This window comes from Archocentrus centrarchus, chromosome 10 (genome assembly GCF_007364275.1).
Source record: "Archocentrus centrarchus isolate MPI-CPG fArcCen1 chromosome 10, fArcCen1, whole genome shotgun sequence".
NCBI lineage: Eukaryota > Metazoa > Chordata > Actinopteri > Cichliformes > Cichlidae > Archocentrus > Archocentrus centrarchus.
In genome coordinates, this window is record NC_044355.1 from 16,621,903 (window position 1) to 16,634,443 (window position 12,541).

The 12,541-nt window shown below is 39.1% G+C and overlaps 1 protein-coding gene and 1 pseudogene across 1 annotated transcript; both read right to left on the bottom strand.

The window, feature by feature from the left end:
• Window positions 1–1,958: 1,958 nt before the first annotated feature.
• LOC115786770 (protocadherin alpha-C2-like) lies at window positions 1,959–4,535 on the bottom strand. The gene has a single exon (XM_030739161.1). It carries the CDS (start codon window positions 4,398–4,400, stop codon window positions 1,959–1,961), a length of 2,442 nt encoding a protein of 813 aa, XP_030595021.1. The 5' UTR covers window positions 4,401–4,535.
• Window positions 4,536–4,779: 244 nt separating this feature from the next.
• On the bottom strand, window positions 4,780–7,189 carry LOC115787165 (protocadherin alpha-C2-like; annotated as a pseudogene).
• Between the last annotated feature and the right edge of the window lie 5,352 nt (window positions 7,190–12,541).

Here is a 12,541-nt window from a genome sequence, read left to right on the forward strand (position 1 = left end):
TTTCACTGAATTGGATCCAACATCAGGATCGACTGCATTACTCAGAGAAAATCTGTCTCCTCTTGCCGTCGCTTCAGATATATCTAAATGTATGGCGTCTCTCCGAAATTGCGGGGCGTTGTCATTCATATCAAGAATTTCTACTTCTATATTAAAAATTCGCACTGGTTTGTCCAGTGTAACCTCTAGTTTTAGATAGCAAGATGCTGACGACTTGGTAGTGCAAATATGTTCCCTGTCAATCTTCTCAACAACATACAGGTCCCCAGTCTCTTTGTTCACATCCAAATATTTCTTGTTCGCGATAATATCAAGTCGCATCTTCCTCTGATTCAGTGTTTTCACATCCAGGCTGAGATCCGTGGCAAGATTAGCTATGACCGATCCTTCTTTCATTTCTTCGGGTATGGAATAATGAGTTACTGAGGCTGATATGTAGCGAACGAAATAAATAATAACAGCGAGCATCCCGTACCTTTTACAAGAATCCATTGTTCTGGAAGGACGTCTTGTGTGAGATTTCATCGCACTTCAAACGATCAAATTTATATTTCCTTCAACGCTCAGTTTTGATGTCCCATCTTTTTCCCCAGCCAAACATACGTGAGGTGAATCTCAAAGCTTATCCGAACCTAAAACCAGGCCGGGGCTTTTCGCAGTAGAGTTTCAGCACCACAGCGCTTTCCCCCTGCTTCTAAAAGTGCCCAGACGAACACGGGTTTCTGCTATTATGCTCTCGGGTTTCCATTTTACTAATAGAATAGCGCCACCCCAGAGATTTTGTCAGATTCTTCGTACCGCGAACAACAACATACATCTAGAAATTGTTTTTGATTTCTGTTATTTTATGCATATATTTATGTTTTTAAATACAGACCCAGGTACCGCCAGTGGGGATCTTAAAAAAACAAACGAAATTGGTTTATTGCTTTGAAAGAATTTAAATTGAGTTTACTGAGAAGAACATTCAGTTTTAAGACACAATTCATGACTCAAAGTGATCACGCTTAGTCACGTCAACATTTCTCAATTTTAAAACGAGAATACTTTTAGTATTCTGCATATGATTTTCAAATATGTTATCATTTTAAACTATCATTAATTTATAAACATATTGTGATTCATTCTAAATGTAATGATTGTCAAAGGATATCTTCATGATCATGGCTCTTCAGATAAATTAGTCATCTAGTCCCTTTTTATGACTATTGAATACCGTATAATTCAAGATAAGAAAATATTAATTATATTCTTCGTAAATACATGGGTTGTCAGTGTTACATATACGGAATGCACAGGGAAAGAAAGTGAAAAAACATAATGTTACATTTTATTTTGACAAAAGCAAGAACAAAGAGAACTATCTTGTAAGCCTGCCCAGACGCAGATAATTTTGATTTTTACTTTTCAAAAAATATGGACATAACTGTACAATTGAAATTGCTTGTATAAAATAATAATAATAATAATAATAATAATAATAATAAGAAGAAGAAGAAGAAGAAGAAGAAGAAGAAGAAGAAGAAGAAGAAGAAGAAGAAGAATAGTAATAATAATAGTAATAATAAATAATAATGACATTTTTTTAAAGTTATCTAGATATCAATAAACATGGTTAAGTCGTGAAGATGTTTAGCACTGTTCATCCTGAATGCAACATGTGGAACTTAATTTGCTGCTATTACTGCTCAGTTTTTTAGACAGTTCTGTGAACTGCTAGCTTGACTTTTGACTACAAGACCTGAAGACAATTAAAAGCTCCTGAATCATAATTATTGATTATTAGTTTGTTGGTTATGTATTAAGTTATAGATATCATACTAGTTGGTCATGATAATTTATGAAGCTTTCCTTTAATTCACTGAAATTTTGTTGTAAAGCAGAATAAATAGATAATACTAAAAATGGTATTTATCTCATGTGTATTAATTATGTAGATGAAATACCATAACTGTAGACTAGATGCCTACCTGCAGAGTAGAAGCTGCTGAGTCACTAGTCTCTGTCAGTCCTGTTCCTCTCGGGATGCTGGACACAATGTATCTGGAGCCCTTTGGCAGAGGCTGTCTAACCACCAGCTTTCCTTTCCTGGTCTCTGCTAGAAACAGACTGTACCAGTAGGCATCATTGGAGACCAGAGTGGAGTCTGCAATGGTGGAGTTCCTCTCACTGATCACACTGTTCCTGGAGGGAGGAGCTGCTTTGCTGGGTTTCTGACACTTGATCACGATGGTGACCAATATGGTGATGAGCAGCAGAAATGACACCGAGCCCAAACCAATGACCAAATACAGGTTTATGTCTGAGAAGATGTCATATTCCAGAGGCTCCTCAGTCATGTCAGAGTAGGCTTTAACAGTAGTCTCCATTGTGGTCAGTTTGATGGTGACTGTAGCAGAGAGAGCAGGCTCTCCGTTGTCCTTGGCAACAACAACCAGTCTGTGATGGCGTGGATCTCTGTAACTGAACATCCTCATAGTGCGGATCTCTCCATTGTATTGGTCCAGACTGAACAAGGTGGCGTCAGTCACCTGTAGAAACTGGTAGGTGATCCGAGAGTTGTGAACAGAGTCCGTGTCTAAAGCTATCACCTTGGCAATCAGGGATCCCTTATCAGTGGATCTGGGGATCTTTTCCTCCACCACTGAGCCGTGTGCACGCCACGGAGAAACAACAACCGGAGCATTGTCGTTCTGATCCACAATAATGATGTGGACAGTCACATTACTGCTGAGAGGAGGTGAGCCAGAGTCTCTGGCCTCAATGTGGAACAAAAACTCCTTCTCGATTTCATAATCAAAAGTTTTTAGTGCATAAAGATTACCGTTCTCTGGATTGATGGAGAACAGCATGGACATGGAGGTGTTGGCTATCTCCTTCTCTATTATAAAATAAACTAGATACTGGTTTTCATGGAGGTCAGGGTCAAAGGCAGTGAGGGAGCTGAGCAAGGCTCCAGGTGCATTATTCTCCATGACTCGTATAGTGTAAAATGACTGGGGGAACTGTGGGACATTGTCATTAATATCCAGCAGCTCTAAGGTCATAGTTTCATTGTCAGATAAAGGAGGAGAGCCTCTGTCTGTCACAGTGAAAGTGATGTCATATTCTGGGACCTTCTCACGATCTAACGGCTCCGACACTAATAATTCATAATAGTTATCAGAGGACTCCCTCAGTTTGAAAGGCATATTATCTGGAATATGAAGATCAACTTTTCCATTATCACCTGAATCTTTGTCACTGACACTAACTACAGCTATCACTGTGTCTAATTCTATATTTTCATTGACTGGACTCTGAAATGATTTGATTGATATTTCTGGGTGATTATCATTCATGTCTTCAACTAGAATCTTTATGGTACATTGTCCTGATAAACTGCTGGTTCCTTTATCAGTAGCTATAACTTCCATATCATAAATTCTGAAATCTTCATAGTTCAGCATTCCCTTAACTGTAATTTCACCAGTGGCAGGATTCAGATTAAATGTCTCTTGGGTTTTTTCTGACGTATATAAACTGTATGAATATGTTATATCTGAATTTGAACCCTCATCTAAGTCTGTTGCACTGAGATCAACAACAAGACTTCCAATTGGGGAATTTTCCATTACTTTTACACTCACATTGTCCTTGTCAAAGGTAGGTCGATTGTCATTTGTGTCCAAAACATGAACTATGACACTGGCCGTACCAGAACGAGCAGGTGTTCCTCCATCTACAGCTGTGAGTATCAGATTATGAACAGCCTGCTCCTCTCGGTCCAATGTCTTTTTTAAGATCAAATCCGCAAATTTTGTCCCATCTCTTCCGGTTTGCACCTCTATGTTGAAATATTCACTTTCACTCAGGTGATATGTTTTCACTGAATTTGATCCAACATCATGATCGACTGCATTACTCAGGAAAAATCGTTCTCCTTTTGCCGTCGCTTCAGATATATCTAAATGAATGGCGTCTCTCCGAAATTGTGGGGCGTTGTCATTCATATCAAGAATTTCTACTTCTATATTAAATGTTCGTAAGGGGTTTTCTAGTATGACCTCGAGCCTGAGATAGCAAGACGCCAACGACTTGGTATTGCAAATATGTTCCCTGTCAATCTTCTCAACAACATACAGCTCACCAGTCTCTTTGTTCACATCCAAATATTTCTTGTTCGCGATAATATCAAGACGCATCTTCCTCTGATTCAGTGTTTTAACATCCAGGCTGAGATCCGTAGCAAGGTTGGCAACAACTGATCCTTCTTTCATTTCTTCGGGTATGGAATAATGAGTCACTGAAGCCGATGTTTGATATATGATCGAAAACAGAATAACAATGAGCAGCACGTACCTTTTCCACGACTCCATTGTTACGAAAGGTTCCCTTTGTTTTTTATGGAGATGCAACATTTCACTTGGTATAATTTACATCTCCGAAATTATTGAATTTCTCTGTAACTTCGTTGGCCAGAAATATTGTTAGACAGAATTTTATCTCGCTGATTTTTCCGTACTAAAATAGACGGGCGCGTTATCGCAGCGCAGTTTCAGCACCACGGATCTGTCTGCTCGTTTCCTGTTGTAGTCAGACTTCCACAGTTCACTGTGACCACGCTCATAGGCTGGCGTTTCACTGACTGAACAGCGCCACCGATAATATTTTGCTAGCGTTTAAACTGTGGTAAAAATCATAAATCCATAAAATGTATTTATTTGTTCATTTTGGCTGCTTTAAATTGAGTATTGCTTAAAACAATAAATAATCTCATTTATTGACAGTGTTTATATGTCATACTCGAATAAAATAATTCACATAGTACTTAAATAAATGCATAAATTGATTCTGGATTCCTACCTGCAGAGTAGAAGCTGCTGAGTCACTAGTCTCTGTCAGTCCTGTTCCTCTCGGGATGCTGGACACAATGTATCTGGAGCCCTTTGGCAGAGGCTGTCTAACCACCAGCTTTCCTTTCCTGGTCTCTGCTAGAAACAGACTGTACCAGTAGGCATCGTTGGAGACCAGAGTGGAGTCTGCAATGGTGGAGTTCCTCTCACTGATCACACTGTTCCTGGAGGGAGGAGCTGCTTTGCTGGACTTGGGTTTCTGACACTTGATCACGATGGTGACCAATATGGTGATGAGCAGCAGAAATGACACTGAGCCCAAACCAATGACCAAATACAGGTTTATGTCGGAGAAGATGTCATATTCCAGAGGCTCCTCAGTCATGTCAGAGTAGGCTTTAACAGCAGTCTCCATTGTGGTCAGCTTGATGGTGACTGTAGCAGAGAGAGCAGGCTCTCCGTTGTCCTTGGCAACAACAACCAGTCTCTGGTGGCGTGGATCTCTGTAACTGAACATCCTCATAGTGCGGATCTCTCCATTGTATTGGTCCAGACTGAACAAGGTGGCATCAGTCACCTGTAGAAACTGGTAGGTGATCCGAGAGTTGTGCACAGAGTCCGTGTCTAAGGCTATCACCTTGGCAACCAGGGATCCCTTATCAGTGGATCTGGGGATCTTTTCCTCCACCACTGAGCCGTGTGCACGCCACGGAGACACAATAACAGGAGCATTGTCGTTCTGATCCACAATAATGATGTGGACAGTCACATTACTGCTGAGAGGAGGTGAGCCAGAGTCTCTGGCCTCGATGTGGAACAAAAACTCCTTCTCGATCTCATAATCAAAAGTTTTTAGTGCATAAAGATTACCATTCTCTGGATTGATGGAGAACAGCATGGACATGGAGGTGTTGTCTATCTCCTTTTCTATTATGAAATAAACTAGATACTGGTTTTCATGGAGATCAGGGTCAAAGGCAGTAAGGGAGCTGAGCAAGGCCCCGGGTGCATTATTCTCCATGACTCGTATAGTATAAAATGACTGGGGGAACTGTGGCGCGTTGTCATTAACATCCAATAGATGGACAGTTATTGTTTCATTGTCAGATAAAGGTGGCGTCCCCGCATCTGTTACAATCAGCATTATTTCATATTCATGCACTGTTTCGCGATCTAAAGGTTCGGACACGATGAGCTTGTAATGCATGGGTCTTTCTGATGATTTATTAATAATAAAGGGCGTGGCTTCACGTATAGTTAAGCTTACTTTTCCATTATCACCGGTGTCTCTGTCACTTATATCTACAAGTGCAATGACACTTCCCAGTGCTATGTTCTCCTCGACTGTGTTTTTAACCGACTGTATGGTGATCTCTGGATAATTGTCATTCATGTCCATCACGTGGACGACCACTTTACAGTGACCAAGCAAGGGGTGCGTCCCTTTATCTTTGGCCTCAACGTGCATCTCATAGATTTTCATATCTTCATAGTCTATAGTTCCTTTCACAGTTATCTCTCCAGTGTTAGGATTCAGTGCAAATACTTCTTGTGTTTTTTCTGACGTGTAAAGGGTGAATGAGTACACAATCTCTGAATTCAAACCCTCGTCAAGGTCTGTAGCGTTGAGCATCATGGCTAAAGTTCCTATTGGGGTGTTTTCTGTCATGTTAATAGTGTAAGTCTGCTTATCAAACCTTGGAGGATTATCGTTTGTGTCCTGTACTCGTACAATAATATTGGCAGTGCCGGAGAGCACAGGGACACCTCCATCCACAGCAGTCAGTATTAAATTGTGAACAGCAGTCTGTTCTCTATCCAAAGATTTGGTCAACACCAAGTCTACGTATTGAGTCCCGTCACTACCTGTCTGAATTTCGATTGTGAAGTGCTCACTGACACTGAGTGTATACGTTTTAATTGTATTTATGCCAACATCTGGATCCACGCCGTTGGGCAAGGAGAACCTCTCTCCCGGTGTCGCTGATTCTGAAACATCGAGCTCCACTCTGTCTCGTCGAAAATGTGGTGCGTTATCGTTTATGTCCGTTATTCCCAGCTCGATGTTGAAGATACGTAAGGGGCTTTCTATGATCATATCAAGCTTTAAAAAACACGACGTGGGTTTCGCCGGACAAAGATATTCCCTGTCTATTTTTTCTACGATGTATAGTTCCCCCGTCTTTTTGTTAAAATCTAGGTATTTTTTGTTGGAGAAAATATCAAGCTTTACCTCTCGTTGTGCCAAACCTCCAGGTTCAAGTCCTAGATCTGCAGCGAGATTTGCCACAATAGATCCCCTTTCCATCTCCTCCGGTATGGAATACCGTGTCACTGACAAAGCAGGTGGCCATACTGCACACAAGACAAAGACGGCAATGCAAAATGTCATCCTTTCCTTTGCAGGAAAAAATAACCCAAATCCTTAAAGCGTTGTCTTTGATTCTTAAGATTCGACAGAATTTCTTGGCAAAAATTCAGAAAAAACAGAACTAAATTAATTATGGTTCTGTGTATAAATAAATATTAAAAAGCGCCTATTCAAGAAAGCTGTGTGTCCTCAGCCTTTATAAATGGGTGTGTCACGACTTCAGAGAAAGAGACGTAGTGTGCTTTAGTGGTCAACAGTGACACCATGTGATAGAACCTGAGCACATTGGCACATTAATTTTTTTTCAGCTCTGAAATGGCCTTTGTGGTCTCACATACCAGCATAACATTGATTTCAAATAATGTCTGACTGTGGTGCTCTATTAATAAGGGAATAAATCATGGAGAAAAAAGTCTATAAAGGCATTCCATAAGTTAAATTGTCTTTTTTTTATTTGCATGTTCACACTATGTTATTAAAAACACCCATATATAGCAGCTCCTGCCTCACTGAGGTATTTGTTTGTATTATGAAGATGTGCTTTTCTAGCTTCTCTTCTTTCTCTTTGTCTGCATCTGCTAAGCTTCAGTCTCAGTTATATGCTCTGTGCATTTATACACAAGCTTGTTGATGCTGTTATTACTTGATGCCAGTCCACTACTACCTGTTCTAAGCAAGCTGGTAAATGACCTGTACTTGAAAAAGTCAGGAATCCTGGCCTGCATAGAGTTGGTCTCTCTACAAGTGAGTAGTTGAAATGTAGGGAAGTAGAAGTAAATATTGCACTAAAACAAATATGTGACATGCAGTTAACTCAGTACTACAGTAGTACTGTAGCAAATAGTCTTCAATCTAAGGAGACTCAAATAAAAGAAAGGCTTTTAGAGTAAAAAATGACTCAACATGCACAATAAGTGCAAGATGAAGTATATGTGGAGTCTTTGTCACTGAAGCTTACTTTAAAGGGGTTGTGTTTACTGGATTTCATGACATAATCTCCACCAGTCTAGACCCTGGGTGTGGTGCAGCAGCAGTGAAGAACGATGATGAAGTTGTGGACAAATGTGATGTGCTTGATGGGAGGACACTGTGATGAAGCCTGGAGGTGAATTGTGTGGAGGACATTGGCATCTGCCCTTGATCGGACACTGAAATGACAGCTGGCAGCAGCAGAGAAAGGTCATTTTAAACCAGAAGAATTGTTGACTCACAGACAGGTAGTGGCAAAGTCTGACTTCTCAGTCAGATGATATGATGACCTAATAGAGACAGAGAGATAGAGAGAAAGAGAAATTTCTCATGCAAGGTTATGTTGTTGCTGTCATTCTGACTGCTCAGTTCTACTGCTAGCCAGAGTACAGGCTGTGATTCACAGGCAGGTCTCACTCACACTGATGTTCAACATGCAAAGCATCTAAAGGTTGTTACAACACCTTGTTGTTACAACTGTAGTTTCTGCACAGTGCAGACCACAGTGTAGTGTACTTTACTATTGTGAATCTTAAAATCATCAGGTATCTCTTCTAACTGGAGTCTCTGCTTCAAGTGGTATTGTGCACTATCAAATAATCATTATGCACAACAGATCTGCAGGATATATTTTGTGTATTGAGCTTTTGCAAAATTACAGAAACAGAATCATTTGCACTTATCTACGCTTTGCATTTTATGTAACTTGTGGCTTTCTTTTGTTATCCCCATTTCTGCTGCACTGTATTTATCATTTCCATGTTCCAATCTTTTCCACTTACACTGAATATAGCCCATCATGTTCACAAAAAAGAGTGCGCTATTATATGGGCCTTAGCACCGACATGTCCAAAGTGAAGATAAATTTTTAAAACAGAGTGAGATACACATTGCCAGCTCCTGGGTTTATAATTGACCTTCTGTGTTCATTCTGGAATTACATCAGAGTTAACAATAAGTTTCCATTGAAGCACTAAACTGCCAGTTTGTCATGATGAGGAGAGCTCTGTGTTTAAATGAGGTAAAGTGCCAATGAGTATCACCATCCCTAACACCCTAACCGCACTTATATGATTATGTATTCTTTTTCTGTTGCCACAAGTGCACTAGGTGATTCTGGCCTATAACTATAGATGCACTTAGGCCCACTCATGGTGCAACATTCAGTTGTAATCTGCACAGGTTAGGATTTCATGAAAATATAGCCATGTGCCTATTTCACTGCAGAGCTGTCCTTCACTTTTGTAGCTTTTTGTGTTAATATGACATGCATTGTTTTCTAATGAATCACTTCTTGAACATGACTTTCTTTAATGCATAATCTTAGTCAAAATAATGTTTAGATTTTCAGAAGCTGAAACCAATTAGAAAATAGCACTGTAATGTGAATGAGTCTGATTCCTCTGATTTAAAAACAAATGCTTCATGGTTTAGAATAGGGATGCGCCGATCCGATTTTCAGTATCGGTATCGGTCCGATCCTGACGTAAATTACTGGATCGGATATCGGAAAGAAATAAAAAATGCAATCCGATCCGATCCGACCCACATTTGAGGGATTACAGGTCTCTGTCATCGTCTTCTTCTTGTGGGTTTGCGGTTGACCAAACCAGCTTAGAGCTGCATTACCGCCACCTACTGGAATGGAGTGGATCAGGAGTTAAAAAAAAAACCCTCAGATTCTAAAAAGTTCTCCCTCGCTGCGACGGATTCACTTTAACATCGTGGATCATCGCTGACATGTTTTTCCATGGCTCCACCGCTCTCTGCTGTGTTTGTGTGTTGTGCTGGTTGTGCTGAGAATTTCAGCTGTTATTTTTTTCTCTATTTCAGCTCCCAGTTTGCTAGCGAGCGCAGCTGTTAGCACTAGCGATCGTTCGGCACCGGAAGGACGACTTCCCCGTCAAAATATTTTTTATACTTTAATCCCTGATTAGTGACTAAATCTTGGCCTGCAGCAGAAACGTATTTAGGAGAATGCTTGTGAATACAAAGCATTGCAACATCACACTCACACAGCCCCCAGTTTTTCAACATAAACACTGATGACGCAACAGCAGCAGTCAGCTGTTTTACGTGCAGTCTGTCTGCCCGAGCGGAAAGAGGCGGAGCCGGTGAGCTCACATGGAGTGGACTAAATGTTTTTCTAGCGTCCGAAAGAAGCTTTTTTCCACTGAAAGCACCATTAAACCTTTACTGGGAAACAGCTGGAGGTCCTTCATCAACCAACTGATCAGTAAGTGAAGAAAAGAGAACTTTGTAGCTGCTCCATCCACCCTGTTTGTTTCAGACAGGGAAAAACTGCAGTACGGAAGTTAAAATATGCAGATGAACTGTTAATACGAAAAAAGTATTTCTTATCCAGTTACTTGGGTAATCTATGGAATAATCGATAGAATAGTTGATTACTAAAATAACTGATAGTTGTAGCCCTAATGAAATTTGCAACATGCCATAAGCCAATGCATCACCTTCTCACATAGGAGCAACAGGATTGAGGTGATAGGGCGATTGTTTTAAGTAAAGTTTATTTATATAGCGCTTTACACAGACAACAAGTCACATAGCGCTGTGCAATAATTAAAACACAATATCAAACAAAACAAAACATATAAAACACCATGTTAAAAACATATTCACATTACCATATTTAAAGAATAAAAATAAAGTCAACAGAAAGCCTGGTTAAACAGAAAAGTTTTCCAACTGTTTTTTAAAAGATGCCACAGAGTCAGCTAAATGGAGCTGGAGTGGTAAACAGTTCCAGAGCCTTGGCACCACTGCCTGAAAAGCTCTGTCCCCCCTGGTCCTTAGTATTGTATGTGGGAAAACTAAAATATTTTTTATTTTGTTGTGTGAGAGACTTTTGACTTGCATCCAGGCATTTAAAAACAATCGCTTTGTTTTTTTAAAAAAAGATCGGAGTTGTATCAGTATCGACAGATATCCAAATCTAAAATATCGGTATCGGTATCGGACATAAAAAAGTGGTATTGCGTCATCCCTAGTTTAGAATGTTTTATTTAAAGTATTTTATTATTCTAAACAACACCTTTACACTTTAAAAATGCATGTGCACTTGATATAAAAGGTCAGATTTGATGAAAATAAATTGGGGGGTATTGTTACATTTATTTATTTATTTTCTAGCCCCCCTCTCTTAGTTGTCTTTTTTCATAAATGCATTTAGCCTGTTTTTGTTTGTTTTGCTTTATTTGTTTTTTGTTTTTGATGTTCTATATTAAGTCATATGTACGTGTTCAGCCCCACACCTACTGGTTTTACAAAAATATTGTCTGTTCCAACACTTTTTGCTTGAAGTGGAATGATTCTCCCTGGGTTGGAGGAGTGTTTAACAAAGTGTATGGATCAAATAATTCTTACTCAATGATGCCCTCTGCTGGGAATCTATAATGTGAAAAAAAAAAAAAGAGTGTGCTACTGCTCAGTAATAATGTATTTCTTGTGACTATGCAGTGATCATAAATTAATACACTGTCAGTATCCGGTATTTGACTACCAAACTCGCTCCACGGGAAACTGGGGGAGTTGTCATTTACATCTAAAATCTCCACTTCAACTCTGTACAGTTCTAAGTCTGTAAAGTTATGTATTAAAGTTATTGTATTTTAATGGAGATGATTATTCTGATACAATTTTAATAAAATGCCTGCATAATATGTCACAGTAAAATAGTATTGGAATAAATTACTCTGTTTTTTTTTTGTTTTGTTTTGTTTTGTTTTGTTTTGTTTCTGGGATTGTTTGTTTTTTGTTTTTTGGGTGGGGGACTTTTGTTAATTTTTGTTTTTTAAAGGTTTTGCATAATACTAAAAAAACAGGATCAGAGTACTTACATCTGATACTGTTATTCTATAATTTCATATGCAGGCAGGCCAAATGATCAGAGCCAAGTTGCTCCAGCCGTAGTAATGGAATTTAGCTGAAGTACATTTTCTAAAGTATTATTTGCGAGGGACTTGTACATTATTTGAGTATTTCCATTTAAACCGTTTCATCTATGTTTCTTTGTGTAATGTTGTGGTTTTGCTCCACTATATTTATTTAATTTATTTGACAACCGTAGTTACTTGTTAGTTTACAGAATAAGATGTAATTATAAAAAAAATTACTTCGTGAAATATGAAGATTTGACAGAGAATAATGTAATCAACAGTATTTAAAATAGTTTAAACATTAGCTCTTTACCACAGCAAGCTGCAAGCAGCATCTTACACTTTAATACATTTTTAGCATTAAGGAATGCAAGGTTGTGGTAACAGTGTTTTTGTCTGTTTTACATTGTTGTATTATTTGTATTATTTAGATAAACACACCACTGACTTTAAAGTGGGGGAAATAGAAA